Consider the following 27,340-nt stretch of genomic DNA (forward strand, 5'->3'; position numbering starts at 1 on the left):
ATTTGTACAATCGTTAAAAGGGTTAAGTGCTAGAATATAAACTTAAGCTATCTTATGATCACACTTACAACAATTAGCATGATTTTGTCTATTTTTAAACACACATTAACCAAAATTCACATTTGCTTCGGTTTATTATCGTTTATTACACATTGAAGGCAAATAATACATAATTTTTGTTGTTTGTTTAAACGGTTTACAATTTAAAATTTTTTCACATATTTGTCTAAAATTAAACTCTGTCTGTCCTCGTGTCTTTATGACGATTGTTGTTGTTGTTTGTTAATTACTATTTTTTTTGCTTGCATCAAATATTGTTTTTACGCCGTTTCACCTTTTGCCACGCTCTTTAAAAATTTTCCACAATTTCTTGATTAAATATGTGTGTATGTGTGGGTGTGTGTGTACTATTATTTTAAATATGCATAAATGATTTGATTTTGTTGAAAATATTTACGTTTGTCTGTGTGTGTGTGTATATAAGGTAAAATATTCTGTTCCATAGACAAGTAAATAATTCAGTTAGATAAATAATTTTTTTTTTTTGATATAATCTTCGTCACGCTGCCTGCCGTCGCTTCCTCGATTAAACATTCGTTTCCCTACTCTAGCGCGTTATTTAATTTGGACGAAAACAGAACAAAAAAACAGGAACAGGAAATAAACTGAGGTTCGCTACGAGTTATTTTAGATAAACAACAAATGTCTAATTTATACACAAACTGCTTGCCAATTACAAAATCAATCTTACAGCTCTCTCAACTGATGATAACGCACTATTTGCTAAAAAAAACCCTCGCCTGCTGCCTTCGCTCGCGCTCTCTAATAAGCGTTTCATAGTTTAGAAGCTCATGTAGCCACGTGAGGTGGAGCGACGACGAGCGCAGAGATACGAGATGAGCACAACAACAATCAAGGCGGCCAGGGCAATGCCCACAGCAATGGGCACAACATCCGAAGTCTCCGAGCTGTCGCAGTCGTGAACGATGGAGTAGCCGGTGGCATTGGCACCGCGGAAAGCCTCGGCCTGGACGTGGCTAACCATAAGGATGCCGTTGAACTCGCTGCCATTGATCAGCTCCGACATGTTGAAGCTCTGGACGCGTGTGCAATGGTACGACATCTTCTCCGGGGTCAAAAAGTCCGTATTCTGGCTCTTGTGTATGAGCTGCACGGTTTGGTTCTCTGTGCACAAAGCAAACAAATGTGATTAAAGCATATTTTTTAATAATGAAATTGGCTGGGCTTACCCTTGGCATCCGGATAGTCATCGGTGAAGACATTCAGCACAACCTTAACCATGGTGAGGGCCACCGATTTGTTCTTGCTGTCAAACTGCAAGACCATTATTTGGGGCATGGCACTGGGTCCCCAGTTAAGCTGCATGGACTGACTGGTCTGACTATCGCAATAGCCATGGTCCATGGTAGCATTGGCGGGCAGATTCATCAAGCCATGAGACTGCTTGCCAGCTAGAAAAGAAAGAAAGTTTATTAAATAATTATAACAGATGAAAGGCTTCCTGAGCTTACAGTTGGTCTCATAGGTAAATTTCAGCTGGGCGGCCATGCTAACCGCAATGCAAGAGCAGTTCCAGTTGCCCACCTTGGGCTGTGGATATGGCTGTGGTGCATGTGTAGTGGTGGGCACTGGTGCTGGAGTGGTGCTGGTCACTGGAGCAGGAGTAGTTGTGGTGGTGGTGGTGCTGGTGGTTGAAGTGGAGCTGCTGCTGCTGCTGCTTGTGGGCTTTGGTGTAGTTGTAGTCGAAGTTGTTGTTGTAGTTGAAGTAGAGGAAGAGGACGACGACGACGACGCAGGCGGCTGCTCCGCAGTTACATTGGACTTTGGAAAATCAGCTTTTGATAGACTTAATAAGGTCTGCGATAGAGCTAGAATAAAAGCAAATAATTAATTCAAATTCATTGAAATAAATAACAAATCTCATTCAACTTTAATTGAATGAAATCTCTTCAATAGCGCAATATATTTAATCAAATTAATGTACAGGCAAATATTTATTTGAAGCTTAAATTGCATGAGTAAATTACGCGCTGCGCTGTTATTCACAACATTTAATATAATTATCAAGTTGAACTGAATTTTTATTCAGTGTTTATTTATGTTTTTGTTGTTGTTCAGTTTTGCGAGCTCGATTGCTGCTTTGGTTGACTCATTATGACGACGATGAATAATATAATAAATACTCTAGCACATTTGACTGTTGATAGTGGAAACGACAACAAAGCAGCACAAATTTTAGAAAGTAACAAAATCTCTTAGAAATATATATACACAATTCTAGGAATATATATTTCCGCTGTTTTTTGAGTTAATATGAAATTTTTGGTGTAGAATGCTGTTACATACGATTGATATAAATTGAATACACCCTGTTGCATTACTCAAATGTCAAAGTGTATAAAAAGGCTTTGCTTTGCGCTTTATCAAAGTGAAAGCTGTATAAATAGCTCTAAATCAATTTAATTTAAGCTAATTTAGTGTCCAAGTACTTCGCAGCTAATTCTTATGATTAAGCCCAAGTAACTGATAGCTCTGGGCAATTGGAATTGGTCACGAGTGTTCCTATATTATTATTCGCAATAGTTTATTATTTCAAGCCTGCTCTGATTCTGATTTTCCACATGCTACGAGTGCATGATGATAAACTGCTGAAAACGCCCCAGACTTGAGCGATATATAATTTGAGCTCTCTGGCTGTTTTTATTGTTGTCAAGCACTTTATATCGCTGCCTAGTATATTTTGTTTTGTTTTTGCGTTAAATATTTTTGTTGTGCTGGCAATTTGTTTATGACTCAACGCTATTTTATTTTTTGTATGTAGAAATAAAGCTGGCAATTTTCTTAAGTAGTTTTTTACACATTTCCCTTTCACATGCAGTTTGTGGTTAACACCCCCCACCTAGGGGGTTCTAGTTCAATGCTATTTGCTGCAGGCCCAGTAGAGAGATGACCTTTAAATGCAAGCTAAGCGGCTATAAGCAAATAACCAAGACAGGAAAACAAGCAGCAAAACTGTCTGGGGCAGACATGTAATGCAATTGCCACAAGAGAAAATTCTGGGAAAATGCATTACAGCTAATAAGATTTATATGCTACAAGCATGCGAACTTTAGTCGAAAGGTGTAGCTTACAAAATAATTATTTAAAATATTTGCCTAATGAAATATTAATGCCAGTTGTACAACTATGTGGGCATAAACAATTCTTGTTATCAGGCATAAGCATTTGTTTTGTTTTGTTTTTCAGTTATTGAAACTAATACGTTCGTGTATATAGTATAGCATTTAAAGTGTGTCTGTGTATGTGTGTGTGCTGCTTTCTACGTCTTTGTTTGATCAATGCAAATACGCCTATCTAAAAAGATTAAAAGACTTGTTATTTAATCTAAAAATAAGCAATAAACAGACAAAGATGTTTATGACTTCAACAGACAGTGCTAGCAACTAGTATAAGTTGAGAGAAGATAAAAGTTTTTATAAACTTTAAGCATTAGTGTTTGAGTTGATGTCAATGCTCAACAATTGTTTATAGTTTTCTCATATTCTATGCAATTTAGCTATAAACAATGCAGTTCAAAGTGCCTGCATCAATTGATCAATAAGAATTTTTGCTTTGCTCTCTCTCTCTCTGTCTCTCTATATATTTTATTTAAAACCAATTATTTTCAGGCTAACAGCAGCTAAACTTATATTTTATACTATATGAGTATGACATCAACATTAGCGTGTTCGTTCAGCTCTAACAGCAGCAGCAGCAGAGCAATTAGTTTTAGGGAATTACAAAAACCAACACTGAGTTTAACCGCAGACTAAGCCTAACCCTGCTGATAAGGCAGATGAGCCAGCCGCAAATAAAGCAAGTTGAACAAATAAGTGGCAATTTATGTTAGTGTTGCTTTGAATCAAATATAATTACACACACACACTATAGTTACTTGCAGTTGTAGTTGTAGCACATAAAAGAAGACAGCAAAGTGAGAAATTGTATATGCCTGCATGTTAGTTATAGGGGCGTAGGCGGGCGGCGGCGGCGGCGGTTTGAATGCAGTTGTAGTTGTGCCGGCTGAGCTGCTAGGGCATATAAGGGAGAGGAAATCAAATTGCTTTATCTGCTATTTCTCATAGTCTGCTATGCAGGTAAGAACAAAGAGCAACAACTGCCATTACGCTTTGTTGTTAGATAAGCGCAGCATGCGAGCACTAACATACAATTGCATCTGTATATGTGTATGTGTGTGTGCTTGAAAGTGGAGACATTGTAAAGGAAGCGGAGCACTAGACCTAGGCTGTGCAATTTGTATTTGTATTTGTCTTTGGTACAGCGGTACTAAGTCACCATTTTGTTTGATTTTGCTTTACTCTAGACTTTGCTTTGTCCTCTAATCTACAAAACCACAAAAGAATGTCACACACACTCAAACCAGTTAAATGTCAATAACTTGTGAAATTCAATTAGATAAACTTATTTGTTTGCATATTTGCCGTTCAACTACATATTACTTATTCACCTATGGGATTTTACTTATATTTTGTTTTTTTTTTTTGATAAAAACACAAACAGCAACAACAAATTGCAGCCAGTTGAACAGGTTGAGTGCGAGCGAGATGGCTAATGACCAATGAGCAAGCAAAATATCAAATTGAACAAAGACACGGGCTTGCAAAAGTTTAACTTGTCGGCCCCCTCTCCTTTTGGGGGACTGTAGACCTTTTGTAAATCTATTTAATATTACTTACCTGTGCTGCTTACTAGCAGCACCAAAGTCGTACATATTATAAATTTACTCTCCAGCATATTGATTGTATTAATTTGTTTTCTTATGTCCCGACTTGCACTTTTATTTATGTGTAATTGTTAAACTTATTGCGTTTCCTTTTTTCGTTTAATTTATTTAGTTTTTGAACAGCTATTAATTACTCGACAGCAGCTGCTTTTATTTTTTAGTGCGCAAATGTTACCGAGTATTATCCGCTATAATGCGAGTGAGTATCATCCACAATAATGTTGCGAGCAGTGCGGCTACGAAGTATGATAACTGTTAAAGCGAGAGATCCGTGTTTATGCTCGTCTCAAACGTTCGCCTCAACTGTATGAGTTCGACTCAAAGGTTCGCTTCGAAAGACTGAACACTAGTGCAAGCGAGAGATCCGATGTTCGACTCAAGAAGATATACCATGCGGTCAGTACTGCGCAATGCCCAAAGTATGTCAGCTGACAGAACAGCTGAGCGTTATCGTTCAACATTATGTTGATTTCAACTGGGCGCGCCTGTTTAAATAATTCAGCACAATAAGTTTCAAATAAGAGCAAACACAATGCGTACAGTAAATTTCATCTACATGTTTATTCACTCAGCCATATTAAATTAGTTTGTATTCAATACATACAATTGTATATTTATATAAAAATAGTATCTTCATCATTCTTCAGTAATTCATTAAATATATAGTATAATATGCATATAAGATATGTTTTACATAACTAAACAACACCCTAGCTAGCCTAAAACAATGTATTGCATAGTGTCCTCAACGTATACATACATGCGTATGCATATAATGGTGTGTGTGTGTATATATATTAATATTATAATGTAGATAACCAACAAACTCTCATAGTACATGCTAAACTAATTAAAAAGGTTCATTATTTTGAGCAAAATATTTGACTTCATTATCAACTTTACACGGTAATAAAATATACAAAAATAAATTGCAATTGTGTGTTGTTTTGTGTCTGTTTTACAAATTAAGCAACAATTTCCAAAATACCTACTTACTAGCTAATAAAATGTATCAAAAGTTCAAGGCAATAACAATTAAGTAAATTTTCATTTTCATGTTTTTTAAATGTTATTTGTGTTTGTTGTTGTTGTTATTGTGTTTTTTTTTTTTTAGCAAGAGGGGGGCCTGTATATATTTGTATAGTTTAAGGCTTATTGCACCAGTTAGTAACCCGTTTCGGGTTCTTGTTTGAGTGTCATGCGACAAGGCTCTGCGGCTAGAGAAAAGAGAGAGAGAGAGAGTTGAGGATGAGTTGCTTTGATTTGACTGCTAATTGACTCACCCATCACATAGCTGCCCGTTAGTAGCTCCGACGCACGTATTTTGAGTGGCGTACGACGCAGCAGCTCATCGGCGCTGTTGCCTTCGCTGCGATTGTATTCGTTAAGCGTAATATCCGCCGGATTGCGCATAACCATGCCCGCATCCACTGGCGATGTGGGCATTCTTTGGTAGGGATGCACACGCTGCGGACTGTGCATTAATTGACTCTTGTGCTGCACACTGTATTGCCGCGCCGCTGCAGCGGCATCCAGAAATGCGCTCTCCTGAGACTTGGGACTGCAGGCAGCGCTGCTCAATGGGGGAGTGACCGCTGATGAGGGCACAGCGCTTGAGGCATTGCCAGCGGCATTTGTGGCATTGCTATAGGCGGTGCGAAACGTATCCTCCGCCTGATTGGCCTCAATTAGCGCTTGAATATGCTGCACATCCAAGTCCAGGCCATGCGAGGGCCCGCCACTCGCTGAGCCCAGCGTATCCAGCGTGGAGCTAACCTGATTGGCATCCAGATTGCCGCCATGCGTGGGACTCTGATAGTCATTCGGCTGATTTGGCGGCGACAGTGGCAGCGAATTGTCTGCAAGCTCACCTAGAAAACGAACAGAATTAGCTAAAGCTTTGCTAGCTAAGTGGAATTACTTTCGAGACTTACCACCCAGCAGCATTTCCTGCAGCAATGAATCAATGTGCGCCACACCAAAGATCTTTGCAAATTGTATTTGCTCAATCATCTGCCAAGTGATGGACTGCAGCACCGGCAATATCAAAAGGATTTCACCAAAGCGACCACGTGACTCATACTGCCGATCGGAGATGTAATCCTCCAGATTATTGAGTATCTGATGACGCAGCGACTTGATGCGATGCGGCTCGTTTAGACCCTTGGCATCTAAAATAAAATCACAAATGAAAGATTTGCCACAGTTTCGCTCTCTAGCTGCACTTACTGGGATCAAAGAAGACCAGCGCTTTAATGCAGGCAAATTCGGTGTCATCAATGCCCACATCTTTCATAACAACCACCAGTTCATCAATAATGCGCGCTCCAATGCGCGATATATCCAAATTGGGCGAGACATGTGGATCTACGGCAAGTATTTTAATTAATCAGCTCACTATATGAAGACTCAATTGTTTACCTGGACAATGTCTGGTGATAACACAGTTATTGCTCAACAGCAGCACATCCTTCAAATGCATGGAACGTCTGGACAGACCCAAGAGCAAGTGCTCACCCGCATGGGCGCGCAGCAGCGCCACCTGATCGTCCAACTGTAGCTCATTGAATGCTGGTATCTGTTTGGCCCACTCGACTAGGGTGAGCAGCTGCTGTTTCATGGACTCGCAGACATCGTTGATGCTGGCAAACTGTTTGTTAGAGAGATCCTCATTGATGTTGGGCTCCATGGCAGCGCCGGCTTTCGACTGTCGCGATTCGTTCTCCGCCTTGACCAGTGAGACAACAGAGAGTCCATTGCCGGGATCGGGATCATCGTTGGAGGTGCGACGGCAGCTAATGCGATCACGTTCATTTTGCACTGCTTCCTTTTTCATGCCAGCCTTGAAACATTTACGCAAGCGACAATAGCGACACTGATTGCGCTTATCCTTGTCCACAACGCAATTGCGAGAGAATCTGCGGGCGTGGGAAAACAAAGTTAGTGGATATGTTGAGCTGCTTGTGGGCATTGGGACTAACCTGCAGGTATACTGATGATTTTTACGCACGCTGCGTCGGAAGAAACCTTTGCAGCCATCACAGCTGGAGGCGCCGTAATGTTTTCCTGTTGCACGATCTCCACAAATGGCACAAACTGTTGGCGATTGTTGTTGCTGCTGTTGCAACTGTTGTTGTTGTTGCTGCTGCTGTTGCTGTGAGTTGTTGCTGCTGTTGTTGTTGTTGTTGTTGTTATTGTTGGGCGAGTAGACATTATTGTTGTTGTTGCTGGCATTGCTATTGCTGCCATTGCAAAGCGCGAAATTCTCGCTGCTTTGATTGCTGCTATTGCTTAAGCCCAGACCAACGCCAACGGGACTCAAGGCGTGACCCAGTGGTGAGCCGGCGGGATGACCCACAGGCACAGCCTCCGCATGCATAATATGACTTTCGGCGGATTCTGCAAAGTGAGTCAAGTGAAAAAACGTTTAAATACAGTTTAAATTAACTTAAATTCTAACGCTTAACAGTTTGACACGCACTACAGCGCATTCAAAACTGTTGCTCTCTTGCTCTTGCACTCTCTTTGGCACAAGTCTAGCTTTCTTTGCAATGCTTTACAGTTTGGCAAGCACTGCGCTCAGCACACCTTGTAAATGGCAGCCAAGCAGTTACATCTCAAATATTTTCACATTTGCATTTAGACAAGTTTTTTTTTTATAAATATGTATGTACTGTAGACAGTCTGTCAGGTAAATAGCATTCAAATTAATGACAAATAAAATTGCAACAACAAATTGCAATATAGTAATAACAAAAAACACGCACACACCATCACTTGAGACCGAATTGCTGGCGCTGCTGCTGTCGCGACGTTGACGTTGTCGCCTTCCAGCCGCCGCCGCCGCCCCTTTTTCGGCACGCCCACCAGCGCCAACTCCAAGTGCGCTGCGACTAGGATTTTTAACTCTACCGGACTTGCGCACCATTTTAGTGCAACTGATTAATGAAAACACACGACGACAACAAAAAATTTTTCACTCAGCGCACCGCGCTGCCAGCGTCGGCAGCAGCAGCAGCATATCGCATGTTGTGTCGCGCTGCTTTGGGGCTACGTGTGCGCTGCTTGCTGCATATGTGTGTGCGTTAATCGACGCTTAAATCAATTCACTGTGTTTGCATACATATGTATGTATGCATGTATGTATGTGGCGCGCTCAGAGAGCCAAAAAAAAAACCAGACTTGAAACTGAGAGAGAGAGAGAGAGCGCGCAACTGAATTTTTATTTTGAAGACAAATAAAGAAGGCAAAGGCATAAACAAATAAATAAATTTAAAAAGCCGGCTCTAAATTGAGCAAGCGTGTAAATGTGTGTGCGTGTGCATGTATGTGTGTGGAATTAACAGCGAGAGATAGTAAGAAGAAATAAAACAGAGAAGCAGAAGAAAAGTAGCTGTCATAAAAATATGTACGCAATCAAACTGAACGAATGCTGTATACACTGCAAACAAACTTGCAGACTGACTTGCAAAAATAATGAATTTAATTTAAACTGTGACTAACTTAAGCATTAGACACGCAAATTTTCAACGTCCACAGTGACTCATGCCAGTCTTCGTTTGCGCTAGCTATTAGTATTGACTGTATTTATTTATTGCTGTTATAAATTGCAATATTCAATAGACAGCTGCAATTCACACCTTAATTTATAAACTCAATCAGCAGCAAGCACAGCTTAATTTAGAAATTTTAAGCTTTTTACAAACTTGCAAACTTTTATCACTTGCGTTTACTACTGACTGTTTATCAACATTTTTTATCTATATTTATCAGTCGTTATAGCTTTATGTGGCGAAGACAGACAAACATAAAAACAACTTTAGCCATTATACTTATGTTAATTTATTTGCCCAACGTTCTTGGCACACAAAAAACTTCTGTCTAGTCTAGTTTTGAAGCTGATCTGCCGCTCTCTCGTTCTCGTTCTTGCTCTCTCTGACTGTCGCGCTGTCTCATTTCTTTTGTCTTGCTGTGCTGGAGCGCGCGTCAAGCTGTTTTTTTTTTCTGCAGCGTCATCGTTAGAGTTCAATTTTGATATTGTTTATATGCGCCGTCACCGTTAGTTTTACGCGAGAGCGAGATTATTGTTGCTATTACTGTCGCCGCGCAGTAATCTGAGATTAAAGCTGTTCGATTTTCCATTTTTTTTTTATATTTTTGCGCTTATTCTATGAGCAATGCGCTTAAAAATGAAAACAAAAACAAGCAGTCAAACGCTCGAGTGGGCAATGTGATAAGCGACAACAAGTATACGCATTGTTGCCGGCTTTAAAATCGAGTGTACATGTACTCCATGCTACGATAAATTTAAATAGAGCTATGTTCCAGCGGATGTATCTATGCGTAATGTATCTACATGTGTGTGTGTGTGTACAGGTCGAGCCCCCGTATTACGCTCAGAACTCAAAACTAAATTGTTTGCGCGTGTGCGCGTCTATTTTGAATATATTACTGAGGTCGAGTCTATTAATTTATACAGACAGACGCTTTAGCTGCACACACTTGTATAAACTTTTAAAAATGTATAAAAATATTTTTATGTGCGCCCAAAATGTGCTCTGAGTTTATAATAAAAATAGTAGAGTTAACAAACAAATATTGTGCAAAGTTGATAAACTGCGCGATGTGTTAATTATAATAAGCTTCAGAAATAACTAGCATTAGCTAACAAAGAATGCAATAAATTATTAATATAATTACTACACAATATATATGCATACGCCCCATTGGCTTACATATATAATTTATTTAGTATTTTCGTTCCGTTTGTCTAGGCGGAAAAATAAACGAAAATATTGTGTGTGTACTATTTTTAGCTATTTTGTTTTTTGTTTATGCTGCAAACTGTATTTTTAAAAAAAATATTTCCATTGCTATTTTTATCAACATTTTATGCTTAATAGAGCGTAGCCGCAAGTGCTGAACATTTATGAATTAAATACGCATTATATTTATCAGTTTTATAGCATGCATTATAATTGTAAATAAACAGCTATAAACGACGTGTGTGTGTGTGTTTGAGCCAATGTCAATGCCAAATAAAAATTGTTAGCCCTTACAATTGAAAATATTTAAAGCTTTTAATAGCTATGCTTATATATGCATAACTTGGCTAAATGCCATTAACATTTATCAAACTATAAAACAGGTAAATAATTACAAATATTTAATAGCTGCTGTAATTAACTAAGAAGTATGACTGTCTGTGCTAAAAGCTAATATTACAAACATACAAAAATGCAAAGCAGTATTTTTAGTTAGAATATTATTTTATGACCAGGGCTGCACAGCAGAAATTTCTAAATTTATTTTTAGCAGCAAGTGCTTACTTTTTTTTCAAGTTTTGCTAGCTAAGGCCAAAAGAAATATTTTGTGCTAACCCCTCGTCTAGTATATGGGCCATAAACCTATGATTAAATACAAGTTGCGCTCATGTGTGTAATTCATAAACACATTTCAATATAAACCTCAATTATGACTGGCGCTGTTTTTATTGTATATGTAACTTGCCAGACACACACACACACACACACACACTCGCCCCCTGCCATAAAGCCCATCTAACTAACTATTATAAACTCTTATCGCTCGACTACATTTCAATAACGTGCTTAATAGCGCTGCCTGATAACTACAACTGGAAAGGTGTAGCGCTAAATTGAATAAAAAAAATAAAACAGCATAGAAATTGCAAAATGGGGTAATCGAAGAAGCGAACGCCGCCAGGCTGACAATCGCAATGAAAATAAAATTAATGTGACTCAACGTTAGTAAAAATATCGGTATTATATTTTGCTTTTGTTTAAAATTGCGTGACAAAGATCGAAATTCATGCGGAATGCGTAATAAGCTAGACATATAACCCAAACGTTTCCAATTGCAAGGGCAATGGCTAGATAATACATGAGGAATAGAAAAAGTTGCATAAAGTACGATTGGTAGCAATTGGAGTTTTGTTGTTGTAGAAACGGATAATTTCACTAATGAAGAGATTGATGTAAATTCAACAATGATTGATATTGTGGAATTGTAACTTAGCAATCCTTTAGTACAGCTGCTAGCAATTGGTGAATTTGTTGGTGAATACACCAACGTTTTGTTATTGTACAATTAAAGCTTAAGTAATGCAACAACATTTAATTTAAACATTAAACTTCAGCTTATTGCAGAATAAGCAACAAATAATTCAAATGTTGGTGAATTCATTGGTGTTTGTTGTTGCAAACATTGTGAATTGGTATAACTTCACCAATGTTTTGTTTGCTAACTGCTAAGCTATTAAGTTAGGCTTAGGCAATTTTTTTTTTTGCTTTTAAATTTGTAATTTAATTTATTAGTTACTTTTTTTTACTTGCCCACGTCAGTTACGTGTTTAGCAAATTTTTTGAATTGCGTACAGCTTTGTAAAATAAGTTGTTTACTTTTATAATTATATATTTGACTATTGCATTTTAACAATAAACATCAATAATTGTTAAATTGCCTGCAGATTCGTTCAGCTTTTGATTTGCACGTAATTAGTTTTGACATTAAACTAACGCTAATAATACACTTATGTCAAAAATTTTATTTACAGCTTACACGCTTCGTGTTTTCGCTTTTTTTTGCTGGGCACGCCCCTTTTGGCAGATCCTTGTGCACTAAAATGTTTATTTTGATTTATGCCACGGTTTGGAAAACGTTTAGCAACTAATTGAGTATTGCAAGCTGAGATTTAATATTGTTTAAAGGTGGTCATAAAAATTAAATACTTAGGAAGAACCTCTAAAAAATATTAATTATTAACTTTGTCACATGAGTTTGAACGGAAGATATTTTCTATTTAAAATACAAAATAAAATTTCAATGTCAGGCAATGAAAATTTTTGAAAATTATTTATATATTTAATTGAAAAGTAGAGTTTGCTTATTAAACAATTCTTTGATCAATGGATTTAGAGTTTGCTAATTAAACAATTCATTGATCAATGCATTTATTTATATAGCTTTAATATTAAACTGACTGTTCTATTGTTAAAAGTCTAACATTGTAAGCTGCGACTTTAAGTTATGCCAACTAATTTATCATTTCTAAAAAAAATGCAAGTTTTAATGACAGTTTATGTCACCAATTTGCAAATTGAACTTTCTGCCTAGAACAAACTTTCTACCTTTAGACAGACCAAAATCGTAAAACCCAATTGCAAAAGCAAAGAAAACAATAATAACTGATCTCATCCACTTGACTGACCTATGGCTAGTTGCATATCAATATTGACAGACCATAGAGCGTAAATTCCATGGAGATTTTTATAAAAAAAAGGCGTCATCGACAAAAATTTATAAGTGTCAAGTCATTTGAGCAGAGATTGTGCAACTGGCACAAATATTAGTGCTACAAATTAAATTTACAAGTGTAAACAAATAACTCAAAGCGGTGCGGATCAAAGTAAATATAGTAGAGTGTGAAATCGGTTTAACCGATTAACAGCGTGTGTATCAAAAAAAAAGGGATGATGCAGTTTTGAATAGACATATAGCAACTATATAATTTATAATAAACAACCAGTTTTGAACTGACGGACTTGATCCAATTAGCTACTGAGCATTTTTATTGGCTTTATCATTAGTTTTATGACTAATAATTGCTCGCATATTGTCTATAATTAAAATGCTAAAAAAACGTCTCAATTAAATTGTTATTAACAAAAAGTTAAAAGCTGCCTAGCACATACTACACTGCAACGATTATGATGTTGTTGTTGTATAAGCAACTTGGCTATATCAGCTTGACCTGGCTGTAATGGCGCCTCTCGCTAAAAATCTCGTCAAGTGTAATTTTTATTATTAATTACAGACAGTACAGAAATGTACGTAAGTTTGTTTATTTGTTTGTTTTGTAGTCTTAGTGTCTTGCCTTTTAATTGGGCGCTAACGTGTTTCAGATACATTTGTATCTCCAAACAGACGCGACTGTGATTAAAATGAAATCTCTTTGCCTTGAACTCAGGCTGCTGCCAATGACGCTGACATTTAGAACTTGACTTGTTTTAAGCTTTAACTATTAAAAAAAAAAACAAGCCTATTTAACTATCATTTGCTTACACGCAAGTCACTCTGAGTTAGTTAACTGCAGACCTACCACAAAAATAGTTTTGAATTGATAACAACAATTATGGCATGATTTTATATATATATAAGGCTTACTTATTATAATAATTTACCATTTCTTGCAGTGCTTAATTCACATTTTAATCAGCCGCTTAATCTGCTGCGCTGCTTAATATTAATCACTTTTAGTTTTAGATTAAACATTAAACTATCATCAGCGACCTCTTGGCATTATGTCATACTCTTATCTGCATTAGCTACCAACTCTTTGGAAAACTATTTTCAAGCTCTTATCAATATGCAATTACACTACTTTATTTGAAGAGTCCCCTCAAAATGTTTCAAGTGCCTTCAATAAAGAAATGCGCTCTATATTTTTTATTCTGTCGTTCGTTAGCCCTCACTGTCTAGTATTTCCGGTTGGATCAACATCAAGCTGTCAATAAACTAATGATTATTATATTAGGTAGCTGAATAATTACAAGAAATTAAGCCCCGATTACATATGTATATAACAACACGTGTTTAATAATAATTTGATATATTCGTATTGGTTACAAATGATAATTAATTTGAGCATTCGTGTGTGAAAAAAAGCCCAAACAAAAACAAAATAATTAAAATATAAACGTTACGATGAAATCCAATTGCAATACATTTACATAATTATACTTTGGATTAGAAGAAATGTCTTAAAAAATGCAAGCAGTATACAAACGCACAAATATAATTTTTAGAAATACTTTGAGTGCTGTATAATAATAAATAATAATTAAAATATATGTAATATTAATTATTTGAAGCTTTAAAAAATTTAATTAATTATTTAGTTGATTAATTAGATAAATTAATTATATTTTATTGCAAATATTTTTACAATAATTTTATTTAAATTTTAGAATGGATATGAAGCTAGTTAAATATATTAAAATTAATTTTTATTAATAACAAGTGTACAAACTTGCTTCGTTAATTTAATTAATTGTTTATATTGACTTAATTTCTTTATTTCATAGCCTACTAAAGATTAACGAACAAACGAGCAATAAACTATGGTATACTATGATAATCAAAAGCTAAAAATAAAACAAAGGCCAAGTTTAAGCACTCCACAAAATTAGTGTTAAAAATGTCTGCTTACTTAAATGATTTAGTAGCAACAAAAAGTGAAAACACTTTGCATGTAAATTGCAAGTTGAACTAATCTTTGATAAGCCTTGCAATAAAGCCGAAAAAGAACTGCGCGAAAAAACAAAATCAGATAAAGTTCTATATAGCACTTGTCATAAAATCCGCTGTTATCAACTTGCTAAAAAAAAAATTATATTTTTGGCAATATAAAAAAAAGAAAAACACTTTGCATTTGGCAACATTTTTGTGTTTGATTGGCAGTGTATATATTGAAACAGATTATATTTAATAATAAATCACCTGATTTGCTCATATACACACAGCATATATGGTTATAATATCAGCTATTGTTAATTGTTTTATATTTGTTTTTGTCAAAATACAGGCACCATTAAAAGTATCTTATCAGAGGCAGAACGAATTTACGCAAGTAAAACATGAAAAACAAGAAATTAAATAGAAAGCAAATGAAAAAGAAAGAGCAGAAGGTCGAATAGCAAATGCGCTATAATTATGCGTAAATAAGTGCAGCCTTTATATGCGCCTAAAAGTATGTGTATTATACATAGAAAAATTCTAAAATTTATGCAGTTTATAAATTTGTAGAGATATAGAAAAATTCTATGCATGCATTTTATAAATTTTCAATACAATAAATTTATTTATAGTGCATATCACAATTTGATATATCGACCTTAGCCTAACGATTGATAAGCTATCAACAGCTGAGCGTAATAAAGTTTATTGCCAACTGCTTTTGGTGCTGTAGCCACTCACCCATCATATGCAAAAAGTTGTCCTCCAACAAATATGGATCATCGTAGCTGGAGTTTGTTAAACTCTCAGTTTTCATGTTCAACAAACTGGGCAACATTGAGGCATACATTTAGCTATATAGCAATAGCCAACTTCCTCTACAGTATAAAAATTCAAAATAAAAATAGTTCCTTTTGTGCGAGTTGCGACTAAATTTATGTTTGTGGCGCAAATATTTGTAAATCCTTCACACTTGGCTTAAGTTTGAATTTCACACAAATTGCTTAAGTTGTTGTGGCATATTTGAATTTGATTTTACACACAGACACACACACACACACACATAGACACAGTTAAGTAAGTTTCAATATTTGCACAAATTAAAATTTGAAAATCGCCGGCGGCAAATGTTGATTTTTGTATTACGCACGTTAAAGTGAGACGGACATTGAGAGCGAGCGAGACAAACAAACAAAGCGTATTTTTTAATTGGGCGCGCTTTGGTTTTTTTTTTTTGAACACTTGCAGTTTGTGAAATTTCAATCTCGTTAACCGGCGTAAGTTTGAAACTTTTACCGGCTCTATAAAGAGTTCTCACGTATTCTCGATTGTGTATTCTAACCGTCCAGTGCAAAACACTGACTAAACCTCAAATAATGTTCTCAACACGTACTAACTGTCTTAATATTATTTGTTGTAGATATAGAAGTCAACGACGGGCGTCGTCGTCGGCGTCAACGTTGTCTGCCGATCGCTGTTCGGCTGCAATCGCCGCCTTAACAACAACAACAACAACAACAATAGCAACAAATCATACATAAAGTTTATTAAATATTATTACTCTACTTGTTATTGTTGTTGCTGCTGCTGCTGCCTTAGCTAAATTGTTAACAATTTGTTTTTTATATTTAGCGGCAGCGATTACAAGCGGCGGTTCGGATTCGGATCCGCTTCGGCTACGGCGGCGATTCAACGATTTAGTTAGTCGTCGATCTTAATTTGTTGTTATCAACGCAGCTTAGTCGTTAGACATACGTGTACACTCCAAAATATATGCACATATATTAATATAATTATTTAATGAATGGCTTATTTAAATATTCAAATCCAGCAAAGAGTGCATACCAAATTTGAACTAAATAATATTTTATCTAACGATTGAGCTTATTTATATATATTATAATTTTAAGAGCAGCTTAACTACACTAAGTTGCTTTTTAACAGCCTATCTGGTACTGAATTATAAGATAATAGTACATTCCATTTGGCTTGAGATCGAAACAGTTTAATTTATGATAAGCTTGGCATGCTTAGGCTATAAATCTTAAATTCAAATAGCAGCATGAGAAAGCATAAAATATATGAGCCTAATAAACAAATTATATATAGAGCAGAGGCATAATATACAATATTATATATTTAAAAATTATTTAGTACTTAATAAGCTAAAAGCTAAGGCTAACAAATTTTCAATTTTATGTTGAAAACTTTGAAAAATTATATAGTAATTAATTAAAGTAATAAATTAAAAATAGCTAAATTAATAGCTGAAAATTTATATAGTAATTTTTTTGTAATATTTTTAACTATAAGCACAGCTTATCTACTCATAGTTTGTAATTTAATAAATTAAAAATAGCTAAATTAATAGCTGAATGAGAATTTTATATGCTGATCATTGCTAAAAAATTATTACGAATTGTTTGCAGTATTTTAAGGCATAATAAAATATAAGAAACGATTTTTGTAAGTGATAAATTTATTTTAATTTTTATGCTATTTTAATAACTAAATAGTTTTGAAGAAGGAATATTTTATGCAGAAAATATTTTGAAATTGTATAAAAATTTGTTTCTAATATTTAGTTTGTTAAAAAGCTATTTCTATATGCTAAAAATTATCTAAAATTTAGCTTAATATTTCGATTTTGAATAGAGCATAACATTAACCCATTGAGTACATCGTTAAAGTCTCATATACTATTTGCTGATCAGCTTACACTTCGACTTGGGCAAACAATCATATCGAAGTGCTGTGGAGCTTATCAATGGCACAGAATCCACACAAAGCTGCCACAAGACTCAATAGCAACAGGCAGCTGTATGCGTGTGTGTGTGTGTGTTGTATATATATTATAGGTCGCTCTGTTTGTTGATAGTCCCGCAGAGCTGAGCGCTGAGCTGTCAAAGGCGCTTTCGGTTATCAGTCATGGGCCGTAAATAAAAAAGCAACTACAGTCAGTGTGTGTGTGTGTATCTGTGTGTGTGTGTATGTTATGGGCTGGGCATGTCTGTTGTAGATTGATTGTGCTACTGCTTGGCCCTAGGCTAAAGCTTTGCCGATCACACACACAACACTCATTCAATTGAAAGGAATTTTATAATTTCTTTATTTTTTTTTGCAGTTTGTTCGGTCACTTGGTTGGTGGCTCATGCAGTTTTGTTTGTCAAGCTGTTGATTGATACTTCTCTGATTCTCTTCTATGTGTGTGTGCTTGTGTGTGTGTTTGATTGTCATTCAACACCATGCCACAAATGCCTTTTATTCATGCACAATCATCGCCGCCGCTTGGTCAAGTTAGCGCCTACGTCAGCGTCTGTATTTTCTTTGCTGTACTTTAACCGCTGCGTCTATACGCCGGAATTTCTGTGACGAAATCCCCACAGGCCCCTCGCCCCTCAGGCTAGGCACTCTCATGTCTCTGTCGCTGTCTCTGCCATTTGTCGCGCGTTGGCGGCGTTTTCGGTATTTTCAGCGACTTGTACTTTGATTTTATTATTATTTTTTTTTTGCTCGAGACAACACGACGTCATGAGTTCTGCTGCGTATTGTTATAAAATTAATGACGTAGCTCCATAGAGCTTCAAATGCTGCTTAGACTTAGCAGCAAATTATTTACTATTGAGTCATAAGCTTAATTCTATAAATAATAAAAATATTTTATAGAATTAGCATTGATTTTAAATAAATAATAATTTGAAAAAATACTATTCATCTAAACAATTTTTAATATTTGGCAATTGATTAAAAAATGATGCAAAATCTGTTGTCTGCTTACAATTGTAAATTAAATATTAATTTTTAGTAGAATAAAAAATTATAATAAAAGAAAAAACTAAAGTTTCAATTTTGTTTTGTAGATTAAAAATTATATTAAATTATAAATACAATTAAACTAAAGACTTGATAGAAAATAGAATGAGTTAATTAAAAAAATTAATAAGCTTGACAAAAAATATTTATATAAATAAATAATTGAATGTGTAATTAAATAAAAATGAGCTACAAAAATGTATGATATTAATAAAAAAGGAAATAAAAAACTTTATATATCAAAACGAAATAAAAATTATATAAGCAGCATTTTTTAATTGAATTAGCTTGATAAAAAATATTTCTTAAAAATAAATGCTTGATTTTAAGTAAATTTAGTTGGATAAGCAATTAAAATAGCTTTATGTACATTAAAAAAAATATATATATTTAAGCTTTTTAATTAACTCTCATTTATATTAATAAATAGGAACGCAACAATAAGAAATTGCACATTGTGGCATTGAGTGGCATTGAGGCAAATCATTTGCGAGTCAGCAAAAGTTGCATACAACTGTCATAATGAACAGAGATTGCATTAAATGCAATTACAAAATACATATATAGTATACTATATATAACAAACAATATGACGCATATGTTTTGGTTTGGAAATGCTGCAAATGAATCATAAATTTGTGGGATACACTTGCTGCCTGCAGTTGTCGCCACCGAATGCAATCAGAAAGATACAACAGCCGGCGTTTCCTGCATTGGGTGTGGTGAGCACACACACACACACATACAAGTGGGGTAAAAAAAATGCTTGTCATGTAGCAGCGACTGCTGCAAATTTTCCTTCTTGCCACACATGTGTGGCAGGCAAACAACTTGACTGTCAATTTCCAGTGAAATATGAAAATTAGCCAAGCTAAAAGACACACACACACACACACGCATACACTTACACTCAAGTGTAGAATTATTATTTTATTTGCATACATTTTTATATAAAAGCAATGAGCGTTGACACATGCGTGCGCTTACATATAGCATATACTGTATATATCCAAAGTAAGCTACATGTGATTTGCATGTGTTGTTTGTCATCAGCGTCATGCACATTTTTATGCTTATTGTTGCTCATGCTGATGACGCTGTTTATTATTAATATTATTATTATTATTATTATTGTTGTTGTTGTTGTTGTTGTTGCTGCACTGCAATTTACTATTTACACTTCATTAAGCGGCGACAACTTTAAGTGAAATGTGTACACATTTATTGAGTGCTTTTGTTTGTATGTATGCGTGTGTGTATCTGTATCCGTAAGATACTTTTGGGCTAGCACTGTGCGCACAAAATTTATTCGCACACTCAACACTAATTGGAAAATTAGCCCAAGTGCATAAGACACCCCAAGCCCCAAAGTGAACGCAACAGGCTTTAATCAGTTATACTAAATGAAAATCGCTAAAGCTTTGGCACTTGACGCTTTCACTTAAAGCGCCCAAGTGCTTACTTTAAAGTCTTTTTTTTTTAACTGTTTAGCTTACTTAAACTTAGCCAAATACAAACGTAATAGTTAGACGCTGTATACAAAAATTTACAATAGTTCATTTAAGTTGCAAGACTTTAAAAAATAATTAATGGGCTTATTTAATTTTATTTTATTTAAATATTCTATAGTTAATCTGTTTTTATATAAAAATAAATGAATAATTTGCTTTGCTACAGCGTCTCAAACTGTCGATTGCGCCCGCTTTGAATTAGTTTTGTATCAAAATTTATCTAAGTTAGCTAACTGCGACAGCTAAAATTAAAAAAAAGGAATTCAAATCATAATTTATTTTCAATTTCATGTACAGCGTCTTAGAATGTCGGTTGTGTGCATTTTGATTAACTACTGTTGCTTAGACGTATAACAAAGTTGGCTTCAATTTTTTCTCAATGCATTTTTTATTTACGATTTCAGCTATAGCGTCTTAGTCTGTCGTTTGTGCCCGCTTGTGCTTTATTGTGTAACAAAATTATGTAAAAGTTTTATATACAAAGTTGGCAACTGCCACTTAATGGAAATATGTTGCTAAAATTCTCAACTCCAACCCCAATTTTCATTCATTACATTTTTTTTTTATCATTAAAATGACGTCAAGGCTTTAGGGCTTGGACAATTATCTTTATGTGGAAATGCTTAATGGAATAAATGATTATTAAATTCAACTTTGCTATCTAGTTTTTGTTTAATTAGAAAACTTGTATTTTTTTTTTTGTTGCTGTTTACAAGCTGAGGCGCGTACTATATTTAAATGAGAGCGCATAAATACTTGAACGAAATATAAAAATAAAATAATGAAGTCAATGCAAATGAATTGAGTGCGCGTCTGGGCGATAACCCAGCAATATCATATCAGTGAGCAGCAGTAAGAACTGTCTAGCAGTTAAGCAGCAGCTATATATAGTATATATACTTTATATATAAAGAGTATAGGTCATGCTTAGTCGCTGCTGAGTCGCTGTTGTTTCAACTACTACTCGAACTGAAGCATTTTGTTTTTAAATTTTCTGTATACGTTTTTTTTTTTTTTTTTGCATAATGTTGGGATTCATTACAATTTTGGTGTCGAGCTTGGAAAATTAAATTAAGTACAGCGCGCAAATAACACAAAATTTGCTTTCGTCAATGTGAGTCGCGCACTAAGGTGACACTACAGAATCGACGGACGGACGGACAGACGGACGCTCACCTGGGCCCAGCTGGCTGGTCGAGCTATAAATATTCAACAATTAAAATGCTTGGGCGCTTGAGACACTTCAACATGACTGAGGCTAAAGCTAAAGCTTCAGCTATACTTGGCTTTGTTTTTGTTGTTTTTTTTTGTTTTTGTTTTATTTGCTATTGCACATATTTAACCCTTTGGGGTTAAGTTAAGCATTACGCTTACGCTTGCGTTTTTTTGTTGAAAATTTTTGCGTGCTTTTCCTTTTGCTTTGTCTCTTGTCTTGGCACTTGTTTTATTATTTTTTAATTACTCAATCATACAACTACTGCTTATGGCACGACTAATCAATTTTCCATATTTAATCTGGCGACTAACAACAAGTTTTTGCTAATCAACTAGCAAATTATAAACATTTACAATGATTATTGCCTGTCCGGCTTATCAGAGACGCATTCGCAATGCTAAACTATTATCAAGGCTATTTCAGCACCACCCCCCCACACCTCAGCTCACCCACAACACACCCACTAAAAATTCTGATACAAAGTGAAACGCAATTGGACACGTGGCACGTGCTAACATAATGAACAATAAAAAATAACGTCGTAAACTTTAAATACTTTGAAAATCTTATTTTGGTTTTAACTATATATATATATATATATATTTGTTTATAGTACAAATATTAAGCCTTCATGAAAAGCACTTCAAATAAAAACTTTTTTAATATACTAATTTGTTTTAAAAGCTATTTAAATATCTTTACATAAATTAAAAAAATAAGAATTCTCTAATAAATTGCACTAGTTAAAAATTTTATATTTAAATTTTAAATGTGATAGAAACTGAGAGAAACCTTTTTTTTTTAATATTTTTGTTAAATGCAAATTTAGTCAAGGCCTAACAAAATCATTGCTATTGATTTTAATTATCAGTGGCATATATTTTAATAATACATACATATTAAAATAATTATTAATAGACACTCACCTTGTTCACTTAACTCCGCTTCCATTTGCTCCACTTTGTTAATCTCCATTAGCTGCTGCTGCTGCTGTTGTTGTTGTGTTGCTGTTGTCCATTTGAAATTGTTAGATCTTGTGGGTGCTTCATGCTCAGTAGTTTAGTGGCCACTTACAATCGATGGATAGTCATGCTTAGCAACTGTAAATGCACAGATAAGCGACAAGTGATCAATTTATTTGAGCTCTATTAAAGCCGCACACTTAATCTATAAATAATACTAAGTAATACTTAGTACAACATGTGCAGTTAATATTACAGTTTTAATGGGTTTTTGATAGCGATAAGAACACAAGTATCATCCATAAAATTTCAAAGCGTTTACATTATATATCACACACCTGCATTGATGGTATCGGAGCTGCGGTTTATGAGCCAGACCAAAAACAAGAAAAAAAAACTCGCTACACTCATCACAAAAACGTGTATTGCCAAAAATATAACAGTACAGTGTTCACTCGTTAGATAAAACCAACAAATCAGCTACTCAAAAGATTTAGTTATATTAATACTTTAAACTAGCTTTAGTTCAATTTCCGAAACTAGCAAAATTAGCTGATCCAAATTAAACGGAAATCAATGCGTTTGTCTACTGTAAAATATAGAAATAGCATAAATAATCGTTAACGTTTTATTGACTGCGCTGTCTAGATAAAAAACCAAAAACGTAATTTTAACAATGAGCTGCTTTATTTTTTGGTCATATCAGCTAAAAGTCTATAGCTTATATACGAATTGGGAATCCCAGAATAGGATAAAAAAAAAATTGAGCGAATTAAATGTTTATATCTTTATATATTCTATTCCATAAGCATTCGATCTCGCAAGTGCTTACGTACTCTATTAAAAACTCTTAAGCGGATTAATTATCAAAATACCAACTATATTGCCTTATCCCTAATCCGTCGCAAATGAAGTCATAAATATAGTTATAGTCTTTGTCAGAGAGCATAAACATAGCGACTACTGATAAGACTGGCAACAGAATTCGTGATTGTTATCAGACGTTTATTATTTCTTTGCCACAAACAGCACGATAAGACCATGATGGTAGCTAAATACGTGGCCCTATCAGCTAACCATACACACACATATAAATTTTTTATAGATCAATACGCTTAGTCAAACATTTTTCAGCACATATCAGAATTTTGAGATTCTAGCGGTGTTTAGAGCTTCGGTCATCAGACGTCCAAAGTCAGAATGCACCATGGTGAAGAGCTTGATGGCACGCTCCTGTAGGAACTGACTAGCATTGGACAAATGCTCGGAGATATTGCGCACGAGTCGCTTACGTCCACAGTTATCCAAAGTATAAGTCCAGAAATCGGTGACTTGACTGAAATTATCTTCGGTATCTCCGCTCATATAGCGATAGACATCACCAGCAACGGGACAACAAGTTTGCAAAGCAAGCGCACGTGAGCTCTCCTTGGGACCGCAGAAAGAGTTGGGAAAATAGTTGGGTGCGCCATCTTGATTATCCGTAACGCACATGCTGCCATCACGTTGGAAGTTCTTCACCTGCACGCGATAGGGACAATTGACGGGTATTTGCATATAGTTAATGCCTAGACGATAGCGTTGGGAGTCGCCATAGGCGAACAGACGTCCCTGCAGCATTTTATCGGGAGAGGGTTCAATACCAGGAATAAAGTGCGCTGGACTAAATGCGAGCTGTTCCATTTCCGTAAAATAATTAGTGGGGTTGCGATCGAGCACCAGTCGTCCAACTGGCAGCAATGGATAATCCTTTTGTGGCCAGACTTTGGTTACATCGAAAGGATTAAATTTGCATTTCTTCGCCTCCTCGTTGAGCATTATTTGTATAAACATGCTCCAGCTCGGATAGTTGCCCTTCTTGATGGCATTGTACAAATCGCGTATGGAATAGTCTGGGTCGTACGACATTAGCTCGGAGCAGCGTCTGGCATCCATATTCTTGATACCCTGATCGGTCTTGAAGTGAAATTTACAATAGAATGTTTCCCCACTGGGATTAACCAAGCGATAGGTATGCGCACCATAGCCATGCATATGGCGATAGCCATCTGGTGTGCCACGATCGCTAAAGTACATCAGTAGCGCATGCAAAGTCTCCGGACGTAACGTCATGAAATCCCAGAACATATCCGGATCACGTAGATGAGTTTGTGGATTACGTTTCTGCGCATGTATCAAGCTGGGAAAGAGCGAAGGATCGCGCACATAATAAACCGGCATATTACAGCCCACCACATCCCAGACGCCATCTTCCGTATAGAATTTGATAGCAAAGCCGCGCTGCTCTCGCACTGTATCCGCCGAACCGTTCTCCCCGCAAGCCACCGAGAATCTCATGGCAATCGCTGTGCGTTTCTTAATCTTATCGAATACGCTGGCCGCGCAGAACTTGGAAATGTCGTGCGTGCACTCAAAGTAACCAAAAGCGCCAGCGCCCTTGGCATAGGCTACACGTTCGGGTATACGCTCCGTATCAAAGCTGGACATCTCATCCAGAAAGACGAAATCCTGCAGCAAAGCAGGTCCGCGTGGTCCCACTGTCTGTATGGCGTCCTTGACACCTATGGGCGTACCACCCGAGGTGGTGCAATCCTTTTGAGCCTCAGCATCGTTGTTCTTGAAATCGATCAGCTGATTGGAGGCTGGATCGCGTGAGCACATTTTCAATATAAGTATAGAGTGAAAGATCTAAGAATTAAGTGGCACGCAAAAATTTAAATATTTGAATTTTTCAAAAAACAAAATAAAAACTATCTATATTGTATATTGCTTGTATTAAACACAAAAAGTAAATTCTAACTGTAGCTGCAAATATGAAGTTAAAATAAAGTTAGCTATGATAAGGGAAATTTTTCGAAAATATTTAACAAACGACTCTGCAACTTAAAGATTCAAATTCTTAAAATAATGCGCTAAGATTTAGTATTATTGCTAATACTTGTAAATGTGGAACACAACAATATTATGTAAATATCGAAATGCATTAATTTTATAAAATTGGTATTATGTCTTGCATATTTTGTTTAACAAATATTTGTTTTCCATTACAAAATCTTAATAATTTCATAAGAAATCTAAAATCCCCGCTAACCACTTGTCAAACAAAATTCATATAAACTTGTCTGACGCCAATATAAAAATATTGTCTTTTAAATCTTTAAAAGCAGCCGCCCGCAAAAGCTTGATATGCAAAAAAAAAAAAAACAAAATGCGAGCTTGCTTAGCAATGTTTACAAGCGATACACGTGTCCATGCTTGAACGGCAGTCAATATGCAAGGTAAGAGACTAAAAGCTTATTCAACTAAAAATGTTTAGCAAATATGAGTAGGCAAAAATATATATAAAGGCTATATGATAGTTAAACACAGACACACACACATACACACGTGTGCAAGTGTGCTTAGTTTTTTCTTTTTGCATGGAAACTTACGAATAAATAAAGCTCTCTCAGTTAACTGCAGTTGTTGCTGTTGCTTTTGCTGTTATGGCTGTTGACTCTAGTTGACCGCATGAATGAAAGCGAAGCAAGTAAGAGACCCAGACGAATATAAACGATATGAACGCGCGTCACACACTTGTTGATTTCCTTATATATTTCTGATTATTTTCATGTCAGTTTATTTTGATATAATTGAAAAATAAAAACGCGGCCTGCACACACTCGAATTTGATTTAACACGCTTCTACACTTTTTTTGTTGCTGGCTTGTTTTGCTTTGGCTTTTAATTATTATTATTATTATTGCTTTTGCTATTGCACTTGCTTAAGCAGCTTACGTTTTTATGTGTTTTGTGTATTTATTGCCTTTTGTGTATATGTGTGTGTGTGTAACTGCGCGCGCCAATTAACGTCGTCGATACGTTGAGCACTTGCACATAAAAGTGATTTTTTGTTACTCAGTTGCTGCTGCTGGGCTGCATATTCATTTATATCAATCAAACGATTCATATGCTTTTTAAGTATATACATACAATTTGTTAATTTCTGTTTGTTTGCTTTTGTTTTTATTATTATTGTTGTCACTGTGCGACGTTGTCACTTAAACTCAACTAAGGCTTCTGTCTGCAATGGGCCCGGCGCGGCCCCCCAATGTTCCCAAGAGAGCGTTATCACTTGTTGTTCGTTTTGGGCTCTCTCTCGCTCACTCACGCGCTCGCTGCTCTCGCTCTCACTAATACACTCGCAGCAGCAGCCAACACTCAGCGCCGCCGCTGTCACTGTTACGTATTTGTTTTTGCAATACGCAAACAAATTTTTAAAAAACTTTTGCGTTCAAAAATCACGCTAGAATTGCAAAGTTGCATAAACAAATCGTGCTTTCTTAGCTTATTTCAACACAATATGCATTATTTTAAAGCGGGGGGGTTAAACCGCTAAACAGTGGGTTGATTGAACCCCACACTACCGACCGACCGACACACACACACACAGACACACACACACACACACTGTCACTAAACCACACACATTCGCTAACTTGGCTAGACGTTGGGCGACTGATGAAAATCAAAGTGGCAAAAATATTAAACGCCAACGCGAGTGAGTCGTGTGTATAAACAAAAACAAAAACGCGTGGAATGCCAAGAGCGCGCAACCAGATTTAAAGGAAATTAAATTGGTTGACAAAATTAACTAGTTTTTGCAGCGCGACGCAAAAATAGCAACAAAGCAATATTCACGTTGTCTATGTAAAGAGAGAGCAACAGAGTGAGAGTGTAACGCGCTCTCCAACGGCACATATTTGTGGAGTGGGCGGCTGATCGGTCGACAGTGTGA

General features: G+C 35.8%; 3 protein-coding genes across 5 annotated transcripts; all 3 read right to left on the reverse strand.

Moving 5' to 3' along the window:
* Positions 1–126: 126 nt before the first annotated feature.
* LOC108594459 (lysosome-associated membrane glycoprotein 1) lies at positions 127–4,953 on the reverse strand. The gene is made up of 4 exons (XM_017979637.1): positions 4,758–4,953; positions 1,533–1,889; positions 1,251–1,472; positions 127–1,185 (listed from the first exon to the last, which is right to left on the reverse strand). Exons 1-4 carry the CDS (start codon positions 4,813–4,815, stop codon positions 842–844), a joined length of 981 nt encoding a protein of 326 aa, XP_017835126.1. The 5' UTR covers positions 4,816–4,953; the 3' UTR covers positions 127–841.
* A 483-nt stretch (positions 4,954–5,436) lies between these two features.
* LOC108607877 (transcription factor HNF-4 homolog) lies at positions 5,437–26,290 on the reverse strand. Of its 3 annotated transcripts, XM_017998978.2 has the most exons (8): positions 25,995–26,290; positions 22,528–22,701; positions 7,786–8,203; positions 7,226–7,722; positions 7,034–7,171; positions 6,739–6,975; positions 6,088–6,675; positions 5,437–6,021 (listed from the first exon to the last, which is right to left on the reverse strand). In XM_017998978.2, the coding sequence occupies exons 2-8, from the start codon at positions 22,574–22,576 to the stop codon at positions 5,969–5,971; spliced, it is 1,980 nt and encodes a 659-aa protein (XP_017854467.2). In that variant the 5' UTR covers positions 22,577–22,701; positions 25,995–26,290; the 3' UTR covers positions 5,437–5,968. The 3 variants fall into 3 exon arrangements, with proteins under 3 accessions (XP_017854467.2, XP_017854468.1, XP_017854466.1); XM_017998979.1 differs by lacking the exons at positions 22,528–22,701; positions 25,995–26,290 and adding an exon at positions 15,803–15,949; XM_017998977.1 differs by lacking the exons at positions 22,528–22,701; positions 25,995–26,290 and adding an exon at positions 8,576–8,722.
* On the reverse strand, positions 23,548–25,316 carry LOC108607878 (catalase). Its single transcript, XM_017998980.1, has one exon. The coding sequence runs from the start codon at positions 25,222–25,224 to the stop codon at positions 23,704–23,706; it is 1,521 nt and encodes a 506-aa protein (XP_017854469.1). The 5' UTR covers positions 25,225–25,316; the 3' UTR covers positions 23,548–23,703.
* Positions 26,291–27,340: the final 1,050 nt, after the last annotated feature.

Source organism: Drosophila busckii, chromosome 2L (assembly GCF_011750605.1).
Source record: "Drosophila busckii strain San Diego stock center, stock number 13000-0081.31 chromosome 2L, ASM1175060v1, whole genome shotgun sequence".
Lineage (NCBI taxonomy): Eukaryota > Metazoa > Arthropoda > Insecta > Diptera > Drosophilidae > Drosophila > Drosophila busckii.

Bases quoted from the DNA above. Each gene is read 5' to 3' on its own strand.
- LOC108594459 (XM_017979637.1), bottom strand. From the start codon at position 4,815: ATGCTGGAGAGTAAATTTATAATATGTACGACTTTGGTGCTGCTAGTA. The intron at 1,473-1,532 runs GTAAGCTCAGGA...TTTCTTTTCTAG, and splicing joins ATTTACCTATGAGACCAACT to CTGGCAAGCAGTCTCATGGC. The intron at 1,186-1,250 runs GTAAGCCCAGCC...CTTTGTGCACAG, and splicing joins TGACTATCCGGATGCCAAGG to AGAACCAAACCGTGCAGCTC.
- LOC108607877 (XM_017998979.1), bottom strand. From the start codon at position 15,911: ATGTATGCCTCAATGTTGCCCAGTTTGTTGAACATGAAAACTGAGAGT. The intron at 8,204-15,802 runs GTGAGTGGCTAC...CTCACTTTGCAG, and splicing joins CAACTTTTTGCATATGATGG to AATCCGCCGAAAGTCATATT. The intron at 6,976-7,033 runs GTAAGTGCAGCT...ATTTTATTTTAG, and splicing joins GCTGGTCTTCTTTGATCCCA to ATGCCAAGGGTCTAAACGAG.
- LOC108607878 (XM_017998980.1), bottom strand. From the start codon at position 25,224: ATGTGCTCACGCGATCCAGCCTCCAATCAGCTGATCGATTTCAAGAAC.